This window comes from Callospermophilus lateralis, chromosome 18 (assembly GCF_048772815.1).
Source record: "Callospermophilus lateralis isolate mCalLat2 chromosome 18, mCalLat2.hap1, whole genome shotgun sequence".
Lineage (NCBI taxonomy): Eukaryota > Metazoa > Chordata > Mammalia > Rodentia > Sciuridae > Callospermophilus > Callospermophilus lateralis.
The window spans coordinates 54,457,632-54,476,162 of record NC_135322.1 but is presented as its reverse complement, the minus strand read 5'-3'; the positions used below and the strand labels follow the sequence as shown (position 1 = coordinate 54,476,162).

The following is an 18,531-nucleotide window of genomic DNA, read 5'->3' as shown; positions in this document are numbered from 1 at the left end:
ACTATAAATAAATAACTAGAGCTCTTTCTTTCACTATGGTCAGACAAGAGAGTCCAGCTTTGTCTTGTTCAACAGGCCCAACATGCATGGTAGCCACTCAATAAACGTGTGTTGATTGACCCATCTTTAGGTGGTTCTCCCCATCACTACCTACGCTGTATGCACACTTGCCATTCACAGATGGCTGCAATGATCTAAGCTCTTTGTTGAGGGGTCCCCATCCACACAGACCTCAGCTTTCTTTTCAGGGTGGATGCAGCCCTTCTCTGTGAGGCACGTGAAGGCTGGAGGGTTCTGGAGACTTTCCGTTTCTTCAGACATCCAGCGGAAGGAGTAGGCACTATTGGTTGGGTTCAGGATTGTAAAGGTCCTGATCAAAGGGAAAAATTGACAGCAGAAAGTGAGGGAGAGAATTGAAAAGTAAGAGAACTTTCCTAGAACCTGACCCTAGGAGAGTCTCTACTGGGAATCCTAACTGTTCTGAGCACTTGATTATTATAGAAATTAAAAACTCCATCTCATCTGGGGATCCAAAGTGTGGCTAGGGTTCTGGACTTGGAGTAAAATTGCTGCCAAGGCCACCATCTATGATGCTGTGTGGTCAAGGAGGTGATCAGGGACTACACCTTTATATATATGTGTGTGTGTGTGTGTGTGTGTGTGTGTGTGTGTGTGCGCTGATATATAAATATATCAACTTTTCTTCTCTGTCCAAGCTAAGGAGACAGAATTTAGCTTCCTTCATATAACAGTTCTCTAAATTCAAACTTCTAAAACTCAGGTCAACCCCCTGAATATCAGGACTATTCCTAGGAGCCAAGTCTAGCTAGTTTCTCTTAGTTCTTTTTCTGAGTTCTTTAGAAGGAAAGACAGATATAAATTCAACCAATGTAAACCAAAGCAACTCACTGGAGATTCTTTTCTCCTACGCCCACACTGGTGAACTCAATCACCCGGGTGTTTGCATCCAGAGGTCCAGAATCAGACCCTCGGAGCTCTGCGTTGCGCCGATGACCAGTGATGTAGTCCGAGTCTTTCAGGTCAAAGTGGCAGAGGGGCAAGAAGCTCCGTCCTTTTGCTACCAGGACTGGAGCTTGCTCTCCAGGTGGCAGGTTGGGAATCCTAAGAGGATAAGGTTATTTTTACTTATGTTTTATTTTGAAATTAGTCGTTGCTTTCTTAGTTGTTGGAAATGAATATTATATCAGAATGTGATCTCTGTGAAAGCAGAGGGTTGGTAGGTTTTGGTCAATACTGTCACTTTAGTGACTTTATTAGTACATGACACATAGTAGGTATTCATTCATTAAATGTAAATGGATGAATGGGCTGAATATAGGGAGCCTGATTTTGAGTTCCTTCTGTGTACTTAGGTATCACTGTAAGTTATTATTCCATAAGTGGTAAGAAATCTTCCTGCTGAAAAATAAGAGCCCTCTCACAGACATTTAATGGGATATAAAGAGGGACCTGGAACTTATTAAAAAGTATCTTGAGCTCCTTGAAGAAGGTAAATAAATGTGAACAGACTCTTAGCCCAGGACCAAGCTGAGGTGGCCTTGGTGTGGGCAGGGTCTCTGTGGTGTGACTGCAGGGTTCAGGAGGCTCCAGTGGCTCACACGAGTCTCTGCCACTCTAGGCCACCGTTCATAGATCTCCTCTGTAAGGCAGGGGTTCTCCATGGAGCTTTTCTAGATATGGCACCACCACACCAGGGACTTTCATTGTCAGATGCATTTGATTAGGTTTTTTCTTACTGCATCTGGGCACCATGTTTTCCTCAACTACAATGTAACAGGACCACCGACGATGGCATGATCCCCTTTTACCACCTAGTGTTTATTGTGTGCTAGGTGCTGTTCTAAGTTCTTTGCTTGAATCAACTCACTTAATCTTCCCAACCATTCTACAAGGTGGACATTATTATTTGCATGTTATATATGAGGGAATTGAGCCTCAGAGAAGGGGCAAGAAAACTTGCCCAGTTCATGGTTGCCCAAAGACTGGAACCCACCTGGCTGCCAATCATTCTGTTGCTTAGTGGAATGCTCTGTGTGTCTAGGAAAGGGGAAGTGGATAGAGGGAAGCATCTGGAGAGGGTTGATGATCAGGATCAAGACCAAATTCTCCTTGTTCTCCAAATGCTGGTCCCTCTCAATTCTTCCAGAAGGAAAAGTGGTAATGAGGAGCTGTGAAGGGGTCTGGGGTTGGAAAGATGGTGGCAGTAGTGGGATACAAGGGGTGGGACGAAAGCCAGAGAGCCACAGAGGTCTACCCCTGCAAAGATGGAAGTTCTGGGGAGCACAGTTCCTTACTGGCAGAAAAGGTTGCTTTCGAACTCTCCAATGTCCAGGGGGGAGAATTTCACTTTGAGCTTCTGAGACTTTCCCACGGGCACGATGCCAGAGGAGGGCTCCACAGAGAAGGGCGAGGGGGAAGCTTCATTCCAGTGGTCCATTCCACTGTCCGGGGTGCTGCCCGTGCCCTGACTGAGCTGATCTTTTAGAGCAGAACCTGGGGGCAGAGAGGGTGGGCAAGAGGCCTCAGTTGCAGAGAGAGGCAGCTCACTCACAGGTCCTGAGGGACCCTCTGTGGGGTCTGTGGGATCCACCGCTTGAGCACTAAAGGTAAGGAATCAGCTCACATATCTCACAGGGTACACATGAAAAATACTTCTATGAATTCCATAACATTTTCAAATTTTCCTTTGAGTACAAGGGGGTGGGTCAAGAAGGTGACTGTGGATATTTTGCCCTAGAATAATGGACTGTGAACATAATTGGGTGGGGGGATTAGTGTTCTAAAGTAGAGGTTTACAATCTAGGGGCCCACTTGAAATGTCTGTTAATCTCCAAAATAACAATGAAAACTGTATTTGCCTACAAAGAGCTGGGGCCTTTTCTTTCTTTTATTATTATTATTATTTTTTCTGGGGCCTTTTCAATGCTTCACATATAACAACTATAAACTTGGGCATGGGTGTGTGTTTTCCTGGGAAAACAGTTTGCAGCTTTCATCAGTTCTCTGAGGGGTATGTAATCTCCCAGAAGGACAAGTACTTAAAGACAAGAGTCCTAGTGATCTAGGAGATGGGGCATTGTCCTAGGGAGGGATCAGGGAGGGGTCCAGGAAGGCAGAGGTCAGCTCTTCAGGGTCTCAGGACCATGGCTTTTGGTTCAATTTTCCTTAGCTATTAAGAGAATGTCTGAATAGTGCTAGTCTCCCTGTGCACTGTTTTACTAACTAGTGACTCAGGTTAGGCCCTGGGTTTGGCCTGTCATTGTATTTACCTTGCACTCCTGGCATCACGAAGCTGACTGCTTTTGCAGTATCTTCTGAGGTCCAGCTGAATTCAAGCTGTACACGTCCCGAATTGACCAGGTCGAGTCTGTGAATTGATCGGGGACAGATTTCGGAAATGTGCTGCAGATGATTTTTGTTCTGCCTTCATATCGTCTGAACTGCTTCTTGAAGGCAAAAGACTCTATTTCTTAAGTATTTTTAATGGCAGAATAGTATTCCATTGTGCATATTTACCACATTTTCTTTATCCATTCATCTGCTTGTGAACACCTAGGTTGATTCTATATCTAGGCTACTGTGAATAGCACATGAATAAACATGGAAAGGCAAGTTATCTCTTTAATATGCTGATTTCATTTCCTTTGGATAAATGTCTAGAAGTGAGACAACTGGATCCATTTTTTAGGTTTTTGAGGAATCTCCCACAATGATCAAGGTTTTGAGGACTCCACAGTCCCATCATTTGTGGCAAAATGGATGCAACTGGAGGACATACGTTAAGTGAAGAAGTCAAACTTAGGCAAATACCGCATGTTCTCTCTTATACGTGGAAGCTAAAAAAGTAATCACTATTTTACTGTCTTCTACTTTGAGCTAAACTACTTTTAGCTTCCATCATATTAATGAAAAATTCCCATGAGAGAGGAAACAAAATTTACCTCACAGGACAGTATCTCTCTCAGGAACAAATACCATATACCCTCCTTTGTCCATCATCTCCCACTGGAAATGATGTCCCTGTGGCCAGACACCATTTGTCCTTGACCCCCGCCTGTGACACCTTCCCTGACTGAGGAATTTTAGTGGTTTTGAACTCAAATTCTGAATCAGCTGAGGCTTTTCTTGCCTCAGTTTCCCTGATCTAAGACAAAATCAGAGAGACAAAAGCCTTTTTCTGGAATCACTATTAAATTTGATCACAATCACAGTTGGAAGACTTTGACACAAGAAAACAATGGTGTCTGAGAAATAAAATACACATGATTTTCCTGGTTTTAGGGGCATAGTAAGAGTAGGAGTTTGAATGGGAGTAGTAAGTCTGGGGTGGGGTGCAGAGATTTGATTTCCATCAACCCAAGTAGATCATGCAGGCGTGCCTGAAATCAAGTTGACTCCAAGGGCCTGTGTTTATTGTGTAAATTTATGAACATTAGTTTTTATCCTAAAGATAATTTTTATACAGTAGACAAATCTCAGGGGCACAGAGAATTTTTCATAAAAGGAGACCTTGCTGGGTTGGGGTTGTGGCTCAGTGGCAGAGTGCTTGCCTCGCACATGTGAGGCACTGGGTTCCATCCTCAGATCCACACAAAAGTAAATAAACAAAATAAATATACTGTAAAAAAAAAGAAAAAAAGAAAGAGAGCGAGCTTGCTTTAGGTTGGGTTGGCATCCATTTTCATAGTGGGCTAGACAGTAAGATTTTTGCAGTGTGTACCACGTGGTCTCTGCAGCAACTACTGAACACTGCGTTTGTAATGAAGAAACAGCTTTAGTCAATACATAAATGAATGGGCATGATTGTGTGCCAGAAAAAATAAAAATAGGCACTGGGTCATTGTTTGCTAACTCCGGTTTAGGTGAAATGGCCATCAGATGATTATACTTCCTGCTTTCTACGTTTTTGGATCTATAATGATTTGAGAAGACATTTAAAGAGCAATAAATGCAAAATGAGTTGAATAAGTTAGTTGCTAATTTGTACAAAGTAGGAATGCCAGCAGTTCACATTATGGTCTTTGTACATATTGATCTCTTTGCTTAGAAGACCTTTCATTCCTTCTTCTTCACCTGGCTACCTCCTGTTTGTCCTCCAAATTTCAGCTGGGCACCACTTCATCTGAGAACCTTCCCTGGCATTCTCTCTCTCTCCCATGTCTTGACCTTGAGACTTGGGGTGCTTTCTTGCTACATGCACATGACACTATGCTGCAAAAGATAATTCACCTGGTTCTAGCCTTCCCCCACCCCCTCCAGAGTGAGCTCTAGGAGGGCAGGGCAGATGCTGCCCTTGGATCCCTGTAGCTGAATGTGGGTGAGAGTTCTCCTTCTGAAAGACAAATTTGATTCTGAATGAGCTTTCTAGCTCTGCTCCCCTATAAGCCTGATAAAAGAGAGAGATCAACTGTACTATGCGGCAACATTGTTTTCAACAGAAGTGATGTCAAGTTGGTAAATCACATAGGGACTAGGAAAAACCATGATGGGAAGGAAGCCATAGCTCTTAGAACAGGGCATCTTCCCTGCAGGGATGCTAGAAGTTAATTTTAGTTTGAGAAGAGTTGGCCTCTGTTAGGCTTGGGGCTTCTAAACTGAGATGAACCCCATCCCCACTAGTGTGGATATTGTCTGAGGTGTCACCTGAGGGGTCAGGAAGCATATCAATCCAGGGTGGCTGTGTAAACTTCTACAAGGACAATTCCCACTGGAGTGGATTGCTGGATGCCACCTTGCCGGTAGACCTTTTTCTGGCTCTCTTTTGATTTCATGTGTGAAATTCAACAGCTTTGGGGTTCTGAACATTTCACTGGGCCTTGGATGGTGCGCTGGTGCATGCTACACAGATGGGAGGCCTGGTATCAAGTGTTGCAGATGCTGCATGAATGTATGATGAATGGGTTGGTGGATGATGGAATGAAAGACTTTCTCTACGCGGTGTTATGAAGCTTGTGATGACTCACTCAAACACTCTGGTCTGGTAAACCATCGTATCCTTAAAGTTCACATCATTCATTTGGCACTGGTATGAAGCGTAATCCACAGTGGCACTGATCTGAATCTGCAGTTCTCGATAGTTTTCTTCTAGGACTGAGTGGGCAGGTTCAGGATCCGTCTCTATCACCTGTAATAAAGGCAGCTGTGTCCTTAGTGATACAAAGCCAGCTGCCCTGCAGGAAAAATGAGGGGATAGCACAGTGCTGTATTCCACCCACCTGAATTAACACCAACCCACAAACTCGGGTTCTAGAGTAAATGATAAGGCACACACACAAAGGATTGTAAATGAAAAAGGAAGAAACTGAATAACAAGGAATTACTGAAAACATCGGGGTGCAGGAGAATGAGTGTAAGGATCAGATGGATTCCAAAGAAAGTAGAAGAAAAAGGATCATAATGATAGGAACATATCTTGATGAAATAGGAAACAAATCTAAAATGGAGAAGACCAACAAAATTATTTACTTGAAAATATTTAAAAAATCTTTGGTGAGACAGGTCAAGAACAAAAGAGAAAATATGAATAACTAGTATCAGAAATAAAAAAGAGGCATTACCACCAATCCTACATATTTAAATATAGTGAGGAAATAGTGTAAATAATTCCATGAGATTACAAATGAAAACATAGTTAGATGGTAAATGTCTAGAAACATGATTTAATAAAATCAATGCAAGAACAAATAAAAAATCCTAAAGAATCCTGTTAATATTAAAAAATGGAATAGCAATAAAACAGGTATTGAAAATCTGAAGAGCCTTATTACTATAAAGAACTGAATAGTAGTAAAAAATGTTTTAAAACACCTAATTTAAATAGAGAAATATGCCTTGCTAATGGAAAGGACACATTAATATAAAATTGTCAGTTTTTCCTGGAAGATCACTAGGGTAAAAACAAGAAATGGGCAACACTGTTATCTAGATTATGAAATTGGATCCTTGCCTCAATCATACATAAAATCCAAGTGAGCCAAAGGATCTTAAACATACATGCACGAGAGAGAGAGAGAGAGAGAGAGAGAGAGAGAGAGAGAGAGAGAATATCTTTCTGGGAGGGAAGGGTTATTAAAAATAAGACACAAGTAATATAAAAGACTAATACTAATGACATTTTGTTCATCAAAAGATAAAGTAAAAATTAAGTTATAAATCTGGTGAGGATATTTGCAGACAAACGATATATATATAAGGAAGAATTTATTAAAATTAAAATAGCTCAGACAAAGGGACAAGCATCATAATTGAAAGACGGGCAAAAGACCCAAGAAGGCATTCATGTAAGAGAGAACTTGCACGGTCAATAATCACATGAAGAAATCCTCAGCCTTATTATGACTAGGGAAATGCAAGTTAGGTTCGTACTTAGGCTATTTCCCACTCATTCAAATGATACACATAAAAATGTCTGATAAGGTCAAGTGTAGGAGAAGATGTGGATCCTTAAGACCTCTTTGAATGAACTAGACAATATTCAAGATAGTGAGTAGCTCTGGAAGGTAGGTAGAGAGAGAGAATGGCTACAACCACACAAGTGGTCAGGTTCTGCTTCCCTTATGGGGTAAGTGTTTGTCTGTGATAATGACATTATTGAAAAAAATTATCAATAAAAAATAAAAGAGAGGCATTTACAGACCAAAGATGAGATTCTGCCATTAGGGAGATATTTTGACTACCTTAATTCTGGACACCTGAAGAAGAAGAAGAAAACAACTGAAAAAAAAACAACAACAGTGATTACATTTTTGAAGAAGAAAAAGATGGGTGAACTTGCTCAACTTGTCAAGACTCAAGCTATAAATTTAGCAATGAAATCGTGTGGAATGCATAGTATGGATGGCAGGGGGCACGTGTGGAAGTTCAGTTTGTCTCCTGAAATCAAGGCAAAGTAGAATGGAAAACTTCTCTGCCTCTATGAAAGAAAGAAATGACGAGACACTGAGCTCGAGAACAGCAGGCCCCCAAGCCCAGCAGACCGGGTCAGATCTGAGCTTAATGTCCCTGCTTACCTTTCGCTTTGTAGGCAAAGTTCCAGGAGCGTTTCTAGATGCATCCACCCACTTGACAGTGTGCATGCGGTCATCCCAGTCGGGAACCTGCTCTGCAGGGAGCTGGAACACGATCCTGGAGAGCTTGCACTTGACCCCCATCTTTTTCAGGTGGATTGGCACATCTGATTTCATGGTCACCACTATGTCCTTAGTACAACCAGGGTGGAGGTGGCCCAACTAGGGAAGAGCCTGGCATTAGTGTTTTTTGGGAACTCAAACTTGAAGACTCTTGATAACCATGTGGTGACATTCTAGAGAAGTGGTAAAGCCACAGGACTCGGCAAAAATGCATCATCCAGGGCTGGGGTTTTGGCTCAGTGGTAGAGCACTTGCCTAGCATGTGTGAGACACTGGTTCAATCCTCACATCACATAATAAATAAATAAATAAATAAATAAATAAAATACAGTTATTATGTCTATCTATAATTAAAAAATAAAAAAAGTGCATCATCCAAATCTGTATAGGTAGATTGACTTAAATATGCACAAGAGGCTCTTAGGAATGCAATCACAATAACAAAGCAACCAGTATTTATCTAACTGCTACTTGCTTCCAGTGCTATTCTAAACTCTTGCATAATTCTACTAAGCCTCACAATAACCCTATGAGAGGTATAGCTATTCTTCCCATTTTACCAACAACAAAATTTGCAAATTGCTTAAAGTCATTGATAATGGAAGAGCTGGTTCAAACCCAGGGAGTATGGTTTCAAATACCACATGCAAACCACCTTATACTTTCAATCAATATGATCCATACAAATATGGAGTGATGAATGCAGTGTGCTAGCAGTTCTCAGAATGTGGTCTAGTGACCTTTGGGATGCTCAAAACCTTTTCAGGGAGTCTATGCTGTAACCATTTCATCATAGCACAAAGATGTTATTTGACTTTTTCACTGCTGTTTTCTTATGAGAGTACAATGGTAAAGATTACATATGATATTACATCAGATTGAATGCAAAAGCAGATATGAGAATCCAGATGACTTATAGTAAGCTAGATATTAAACAAATTAATAAAAATTTAAATAATGCCACCCTTCTCACTCAATTTTTAAAGAATACAAATATTTTCATAAAAACATAGTATTTATATTAACATGTAGGTTTATTATTATATTTTAAAATAAAAAATTACTTTCTTTTCCAAAATATTCTCAGTTTTAATTTCTAATATAGTAAATATTGATAGACATAACCCAATAAACAAAAATTATTTTGGGGGTTCTCAATAATATTTAATAGTATAAAGAAGTCCTGACACCAAGAAACTGGATTGCTGAAGTGTACTATTTATAAGGGAAATCCAATGTCGTCTAAACAAAATACCTTATGAATTATCATGCACAATATGAATTATCATACACAAGCACACACATATATGCCACATATATGCCAGATACACCCACATATGTGCCAGATGCATGACAGTTCTATCATGTTTCTGCCAGGGAAAACATTCTCCTGCCTCTGGAGAGTGAAGGGAGTGGGCTTAGTACTTGCCCAGGCATGTGTGTGTGTGCACGTGTGTGTGTGTGTGTATGTGTGAGTGTATACATAAACTATGAGCTTATCTCTGCCTTCTTTGACTAACCCATTGGTAACACAGATAATGCTCCATATTAGATTATACTGTGTCCATTTCCTCATGAGTTAAAGGCAGATAAGAGTAGAATTTACCTTATAGTGTTATGGCGAGGATTAAATAAATTAACCAGGGTCTTGGAAATGAGACTGGATTATAGTATGTACTCAGTTTATTTAAGGTTAGATCTGGGCCATGCTGGGGCTAGGATCTGTTAGGAGAATTAATTTAAATTTTATATCCCTCTGGGAAACAAAACTTACTCTTGATAGCACTCAAAGATTTAAATGTGATAAAGAAGAGTCTCTAACCCTCCCAGCTCTGTCCTTTTCAAGTTCTAGGCTTGAGCAGAGGTGGGCAGTGAATACATCTGGGTGTCCCAGTCTCCTGGGAACTGAGAAGTGAACTGTCTATGAAAAGCAACTGCTGGCCAGAGGCAAGAACCTGCTACAGTACTGTCCTGAGCCTTATTCAATGTCGAGCTTTGGTCAGCATTTCACAAAATGTGCACCATAAGATGCTAAAAGAATTTTTAAAATTCCAAGTAAAATAAAGTTAACTAGATTTTAATATGCTGATGGATCCTGGGAATGTTTAAGAGAAATATGTAACTTGGAACATTTTCTTTTCTTTCTTTTTTTTTTTTGAGGTGCTGGGGATTGAACCTAGGGACTTGTGCATGCAAGGCAAGCACTCTACCAACTAAGCTATACCCCCAGCTTGCATCATTTTCCAAATCTCAGTTGTTCACAGGATCCACTTAGCTTTTGATGAACCACTACTGAAGGACTAATGCTCTAAATAACACACACATAGGGGGGACATAGGTCCACACTGTGGGATGGGAAAGGAAGGCTGTGACCTGTATCCATCCATTCAAGCCTCCATAGATTCTTCATCTTTAATAACAGTCTAGACTGCATCTCTGCTCTTCCTCTCTTAAGACTGTGGTGGATGTGAACAGTGTCCTATGGGACCAGGTCTCAGTGTGGCATGGCTAATGAGCTCTCTCACAGGTTGAAATGCCTTCACCCCATTCCATGTATCCATGGAAATGGTCTGACTACCAGACTGGGGTTGGCTTAGGCCTAAGATGGTCCAGAACACAATGAATTGCTTGCACTTACCTGTGGGGAGAAAGATACTGTAGCTAAAAGAGGCCATTCAAACCGTATCACATTCACTTGGCTGTGATTAGTGATTGTGAAGTTCACATTATAGCTGTTTCCAATGTAACAGTCCCCAAACTGGATGTGGTCCATCAGCGCAGCTAGGGGTTAGAAGCAGAAAGTAGTGAGTCCTCCCTAGAGGACTAGAGACCTCCTAGAGGGCCTGCTTTCCTCTCAGGCAACTCTTCCCTCCTTGGATAGTTATATTTGAGAAACTGGGAATCCCTGGGTAGTAAGATCCCCCCTCCTAGGGGAATCCATCCATCTATCCATCCACCTACCCACAAAGACCCTCACCTCTATGGATATAAGAGAAAACACAAGTCCCCAACTCCATTTCTTTGGTGAGACAATACAATTCAGGGTTAGATTGCCATATAAAATAGGGAGAACCAGTTAAATTTGAATTACAGATAAACAGTGAGTAATTTCTAAGATTACCCCATGCAATATTTTAGGTCACACTCATACTAAAAATTATTTATTTATTATCTGAAATTTAAATTTATTGGCAGTGCCTGCATTCTGATTTGTTAAATCTGGCAACCCTACAATAGGTACAAAATTTAATTTCTAAACTTGGGTTTACTGCTGCTCCTGTTTGACCCCTGAGAAGCGAGAGGCTGCCATGTAGCTTCAAAGAAGGGTCAAAGGCCAAGTACGTATGGAATGTCGATTTCAACACATATTGTATAGACTCCCTAATCATACATTCCAGGAATAATTAAGTTCCTGGGAAAACATTGAAACTGTGCCTATAACTCACTCTATAGCCACCAATCACATAATGAGGGTGCTGAACAAATGCTTTTTGGTAATTATGATGAAGTATTTTCTCCCTACCCCAAAGAATATGGTCACTAAATGGAAGGTTCAGTACATGAGAGACTTTAGAGTGACCTAAAGATTTAACATACTCATAAATCCCCTGGGGATTTGTCTAAAGTACAGATTCTGATTCAGTGGGTCAAGGTGGGTCTGAAAGTCCCATTTCTAGTGATGCTGATGCTGTAGCTTCTCGGGCTGCTCACTGGGGAGTGAGGCTGTGGAGAATGGGGTTCTAGAGGTGGTGCAAACCTATGCCCCCTTCATTTCTCTTGGGGTGTCTAGGATCCATGTTTCAGAAGGAATAGACAATGCCAACACAAGCCAGCTGAGAGACAGAGACAGGGAAGACCACAGGGAGGCATTTGTTCACTAATTGTTGAACTGGAATTCGAATATCAAACTATAAGCTCCCTAAAAGCCAGAGACTTTCCTAGGAATCTTTGCAACACCAGGGCTCAGCATGGTGCCCGGCATATGCACATGGACGCTTGGTAAATGTTCATTCATTGAACGTGAAAACAGGAAAGGCCAGAGGTAGTGACTGAGATAGGCATGAAAGAACACATGGTAACAGAGAAGAGCTTCCTTCCTAAGTTCTCAATCAGTTGTTTAAATGTCACTCTTGTTTAAAATGACCAAGTCGGGGCTGGGGATGTGGCTCAAGCAGTAGCGCGCTTGCCTGCCATGCGTGCGGCCCGGGTTCGATCCTCAGCACCACATACAAACAGAGATGTTGTGTCCACCGAATACTAAAAAATAAATATTAAAATTCTCTCTCTCTCCCTCTCTCACTTTCTCTTTTAAAAAAAAAAAAAATAAAATGACCAAGTCGACAATTCTCAACGCCTCACTGTTTCTGCTCCCACCTGCCACCATGTCTTCCATGACATTATTCTCGGCTATCTCTAAGACCTCTGAGATGGGCGAGGCCTCCTGGCCAGCGGAAGGCACCAGCCCATGGATGTTGTCCAAGGTGATGTCATCCTCATAGCCTTCTCCCACCAAGTGGATGAGGGTCTCCTCGTACTGGTTGTTGATCACTGACAAGTGGATGAAGCCAGTCATCCGCCCAGCCTTCTGGGAGTGGAAAACGACATCAAATTCAGCTGTGTCTCCAGGAGAAACAACCAGGGAAGCCATGTGGGGTTTTTTTGCTGCAAAGAGAAGAAAGAAGATACAATTTAGAGTCGGTTTAAAGAAATATTTGTATCCATGAAGACCCTGGCTGAGGGGAAAGCAATCATGTGATGGGAATGAGCTTCAGCCAGAGGATACTGGTGACAAGACGATGCATCCAACTCTGGATGGGTCCTGAGAAGTCCCCAACAAACCTGCCACTGAAATCATTGCCTTCCGGAGGCACCGTACCCAACTTACCCTTTTCATTTGGTTTGTTTTCCTCTATGATGTAGATGAAGGAGGTGTTGGGTCTCCTTTTCAGGGAGAAGATTCCTAGTTGATCTTGCAGGTCCACATGCAGCTGGAAGGAGGAAAGCAGGGTTGAGTGCTCAACTTATAATAAGTCCATTCATGAGTTTGGAATCTGAGGTGTGATACTATGCTGTGCATGGGGCAGTACCCCAAAAGGTCACTGTGCCTCATATTCACTTTTTTTGAGTTTCTTATTAAGAACTATAATAAATGTTAGATCTAGAGAAGACAAAAGAAATTCAGTCAGGTCAGTCGTTATTGGGTGAGTGAGGAACTACAGACCCAAAGAGTATACGTGACCTTTAGATCACATGGTTAGATGGGATCAGTGGGTTGCTCACACTGTGTTCCAGGGAGACACAGTTGTAAGGTCTAAGCCAGACTGATAAAATGGAAATGAGCACTCATAATTCTATGAGGGCTTGCATGAATGTGAATTCCTAAAAGCCAGCACCTCTAGGCATTATGAATTTATTGCCTAGAGTCATGGTGAACGTCCTGCTAGAGGAAGACGAGGCAGGCCTCTGACCTACTCTGAGAAAAGAAGTGGTTTCCAGACCAGTGGGAACAAAATAACAGGAAAGCCACATATCTGATATTGGGTATGAGAAAACAGCAGATATTTTTAGAAGACAGTAATACACCATTACAAGCAAGATTGAGTGCTAGAAAAAAATGTGGCACAAAGAAGTAAGAGATAGTGACATGATCTAGGAAGCTTCTGAGATGAAAGAGTCTATATTTAGAAATAATATTACCAAGAAAGTATATGGAGGAATTGAATGGAAAAACAATGACATAAAAGACTTGACTAAATGGATGGCAATCCTAAATATTGCTCCTGGTGGACAGTCTAAATACTGTGAAAGTAGAAATTCTTCCCAAAGTTTATCTGGGGGATTAATGTGCAAAAAATTGTTACGAAAAATTACAAAAACAGGGAGTGGGTGGACAAGAAGACCCTGAACTAGATGCTAGCACCTTTTATAAAGCCACAGTAATGGAAACAATGCAGGGTGATGGTCAACTCGGTAGAATAAACTCAAGGCAATAAAAAAATCCTAGATTAAATATAAAAAAAATTGAAAAGCATCAGAGAGCTAAGAAGACAATGAAGAGAGCCAGATGAAGATCTGTGGCAAGACTGTTTTCTCTGATTTAAGGAGGCTGATTCATAATGGGGTTGGGGGGCATGAGAGGATTAGATGAACTTTAGATAGGGCAAAGGGGAGGAAGGGGAAGGGAGGAGGCAAGAGGGTAGGAAAGATGGTGGAATGAGATGGACATCATTACCTTAAGTACATGTATGAAGACATAAATGGTGTGACCCTACTTTGTGTGCAACCAGACACATGAAAAATTGTGCTCTATATGTGTAATATGAATTGTAATGCATTCTGCTGTCATATATTACAAATTAAAAAAAGATCTGTGGCAAATGAGAATCCAGAAAGGTCTTCCTAACTTCCTGGGCTGTTTTCAACTGAGAGGCATCTATCATTTTGGAAGGGGCAGATAGGTGGGGGCGCTTATCTGCACTTTTGACAGCCTGTTGGTGCAAAGAGGGCAAAGGTCCAAAGCCTGTGAAAGGTTGGGGTGTTTTCTCTGGGCTGGAATTTTAAAGGTCTTCACCATAAGATGAAAGATGAGCTGGGTATAAGTCAGCTCTCCTAACAATAGCAATTCTGCTGTGAGTCTTCTGGGTAATTTGAAAAAAACTCAAGTCCTAAAACTGGTTTTAGGTAATCCTGAATTTTTAGTGCCCCAAACTGTTAGGCAGAAGCAAATAAAAACTGTCTTTGAAGAAAAAAGAACAGAACATGATTCTTAGTTATTTCAAAATATTTTTATAAATAGAATACCCAATATATCCATTCAAAAGATAAGCAGGCATATGAGACAGGACAGCATGGGCAAGAATGAGCAGAAATAGCAGGCTGAGAAAATGCATAGGGACTTTGAATTTGGAAGTATCAGACATAGACTGCAGAATGCCTATGATTACTATATTCAAGAAATAAAAGCCAACTCTGACGATTTCACCATGAAACTAGAAATCATGACAGCTGATTGTACAGATTTGAACCCCCCATAGAAATTCTAGAGCTGAAATATGTAATCATTAAAGAACTTAATGTAAAGCAGATTCAAAAGAGCCTAAGGGAGAGTTAATGAATGGAAGATAGATGTGCTAGCCAGCTTTTCATCACTGCATATATATAATACCTGACACAGGTGAAGAAAAGAGAGGAAAAGAGAGGTTTATTTTGACTCACAGTTCTGAAGTTTCAAATCCAAGATTAGATGGCCCCATTGGTTTGGGCCTGTGGAGACAGGGAGCACATCATGATCAGAGAGCGTTCAGAGCAGGCAGTCACATCTCAAGTCAGAAGAGAGCGAAAGAGGGGTGGGGGAGGACTGGAAGGATCTCACAATCCCTTTTGATCTGAGTCCCCAATGACCTAAGGACCTCCCACTAGGCTCCGCCTCTTAAAGTTCCATAGCACCTCCCTCTACCACCACCCTGGGGGGACCAAACCTTTATATATCTAACCACAGCAACAAATCAAAAGAAATTATGCAGAATGAAAACTAGATGAAAATTCAATAAGGATGAGAGACATAGAGGATATAGCTAGAATACAGTCAACTCACATCCCAGGAGGAGAGATGAGAGAGAATTGATTAGAAACACTATTTGAAGACATGTCCAAGAATTTTCCCATGTTAATTTGACATCAATTCTCAGAATCAAAAAGCCCGATGAATTTCAAGATGGCTAAATTAAGAGAAATGCATAGTTAGACATATCATAGCAGAACTGAAGAAAACAAATGGAAGGTGAAAATGTTAAAGGCAGTTGGAAAAGATTGTCTTAAAAGAACATTTTAAACTCTTGGTGGACCTTTTAGCACACACATCAGAAGCCAGAATATGTTTCAAAAATCTCTCCCACTTGTTGAAAGACTACAATGACCAAACCAAAATTCCATAGTCGAAAAAATTACATTAAACATGAAAGAAACTGGCAGAGGTGGTGCACATCTGTAATCCCAACAACTAGGCAGGTCGAGGCAGGAGGATCTCAAGTTCAAGTCAAGCCTGAGCAACTTAAGAGAGACCCTGTCTCAAAAGAGAAAACAAAAAAGGCTGGGGATGTAGCTCAGTGATAAAGTGCCTCTGGGTTCAATTCCTAAAGAATCCCCAAAGTCCTTTAGATTCGGCACCTCTTACACTTATAAAGTTCCCCACCTTGTTTTCTCATTACAAATATAATATTACCTACAGGAAAAAGATGAAAACATAAAGAAGACAATCAGAATACATACACTCCTACCTCTTCAACTTGGTGGACATCCTCATGTACTTCCTTACCCAGTAGTTATTAGTGTTAGGTGTAATCTGATCTCCTATATTTCATGAGGGCAGAGAACATGCCAGATTCCCCTCTGTATGCCCCATGTCTCATACACAGGCTAATGCTTGGGAACTGTCAAAGAAGTTCAGAGACCCCATTGGCAGAGACCCCAATGTCTAAAGTCTAACTTTTGAATGACTATTCCCTTTTCCACCCCTTACTTCACCCTCAATATTACCTGGGCAGGGACGGTACCACTGTTCTTGAGGATGACAGGCAGTTTCTCTGAATGCCCCAGCAGAAGCCTCTTAAAGAGGAGCAAGGGGTTTCCATACTGGTTATACAGAACTGGCCGCACAACGGTCACTCGAGGGAGGGTCCCCTCACCAACAATATCAAATATGAGGCCTCGGTTCCTGGCCAGACTGCTGCAGAGAACAGGAAGATCAAGAGCTGTCAGCCAGGCCTGGCAGGAATAACTACCCCTCGGTGCATGTGGGCTACGGTTCTGTGGCTGGAAGGGATCTAGGAGCAATACCTGGGCAAGCCATCTAAGGTAGCCTCAAAGATGCACTGGTAGGTCTGCATGGTCTGTGGGGTGAAGGACACCGTGGCAAAGGCATGTGAGCGGCTGGCGACACACATCTTGTTGGGTTCCACTTCAAAGATGTCCGTGATGCGTGCCATGACCTGGTGAGGGGGAGCAGAGACCAGGGTGTGTTATCTATTCTGCATTTACACTGGGGCTTGCTGTTCATTTCACCTGCCCTGCTTTGCACTTCCCTCCCATCAAAGCTCTGTGATAGATAAGCTCCATTGCCTACAGAGTCATGGGCCCTGGAAGAAGCTGCCTAGACACTGGGATCCTCTCCTAAGTAATATCTAGTTGCATTTGAGTTTTGACTCAGATGAATGAAGCAAGTCAGTCAGACAGATATTCTCCCCACTATCCCATCCTCTGTCACCTAAATCAAGATGCCTAAAGATTGTTTTTGGTGGCTACTGTGGAGCTGAGCTGGGACCACATACACGATGAGGAAGCCATACTACAGAAAGGAGCAATGGAAACAACCAGAGAGACACGTGGCCTTAAAAGGTGGATGGAGTACCTGCTGATCTGAAGGGTGGATTTCGAATGCCAGTTCCAGTCGTAATGAGTGATGGCTATATTACCAGTTCTGACCCATGTCTGAGGTCTTGGATTCACTGCTGTCAATCTAGTATTATTTGGACTAACTTGAGTGAGGTTCTGCTCCTTGTAGCTCCAAGGGCCTTGGCTAGAGAAAACCCCCAAGGCATGTCACCTATTCTCAACCAGTGGAAGTGTTTGGAGACTGTGGGGACTTCTGGCATGACTTTGAACAAAATTTTCATTCTCATGAGAAGCAGATGGGAACAGACTGACTACTCCCTCTTATTCTTGAGCTGCGGGCATTCAGGTTTCTTTGGCCTTTGCAGGGATTCCCCTCAGATCTGCACACCAGCGGGGAGGAGAACAGTCTCCTCCTCCTGCACATCCCCTGTTATAGTCTCTGGTTAGAAATCAGGCTTCCTGCTTTTTATGTTTTTAGTACAGATAGGGAGATAGCTGCCCCTTAGGGGTCCAAATAAGACCAGAGAATAAAGGCTGGATGTCACCAGTGCCTGAGGGAGGTCATAAAAGGGATTAGATGGTCTCCCTGACTCTCCTGAGAGAGTCTTCTGGGAATGCACACTCTCTAGGAGGCTCCAAGTAGAGACCCCTTGGAGATCTCCCCACCCCCATTAGCCACAAACAATGCTAGTTCTGGAGCAAGAAGACCACTTGGGCAAATTCCACTTTTGGGCAGAAAACTGAAGTATCCTAGATAAGCGTAGGCAGTATTTGCAGTACATGGGATTGGAAATTAGCAGTGACAGAAACCCCTTGCTTAAGTCCTTTTTCATGCATGCTGTCCTCGATTTTTTACGAGGAAAAAAGTATGCTCCCACTCAGAGAGCAGGCAGTTTAGAGTCTAACAGACCCTGAGACGGGCAATTATTTACTTGAACACAGGTAAAGCAGGGCTTTAAGTCTGGCTGTGTATTTCCAGGCCCTGGGGCCT

At 41.9% G+C, this 18,531-nt stretch overlaps 1 protein-coding gene across 1 annotated transcript in view; it reads right to left on the bottom strand.

Annotated features, from left to right (window-relative positions):
- The window catches only part of Hydin (HYDIN axonemal central pair apparatus protein), a 316,785-nt gene that overhangs the window by 33,296 nt on the left and 264,958 nt on the right, over positions 1-18,531 (bottom strand). Inside the window, exons 60-70 of the mRNA XM_076838342.2 lie at positions 16,986-17,137; positions 16,686-16,875; positions 13,036-13,138; positions 12,525-12,812; positions 10,789-10,931; positions 8,031-8,249; positions 5,985-6,145; positions 3,291-3,388; positions 2,316-2,514; positions 910-1,122; positions 232-370 (exon numbers count right to left, since the gene is read on the bottom strand). Coding sequence (XP_076694457.2) covers positions 232-370; positions 910-1,122; positions 2,316-2,514; positions 3,291-3,388; positions 5,985-6,145; positions 8,031-8,249; positions 10,789-10,931; positions 12,525-12,812; positions 13,036-13,138; positions 16,686-16,875; positions 16,986-17,137 — 1,905 coding nt within the window. The remainder of the gene's footprint in view (positions 1-231; positions 371-909; positions 1,123-2,315; positions 2,515-3,290; positions 3,389-5,984; positions 6,146-8,030; positions 8,250-10,788; positions 10,932-12,524; positions 12,813-13,035; positions 13,139-16,685; positions 16,876-16,985; positions 17,138-18,531) is intronic.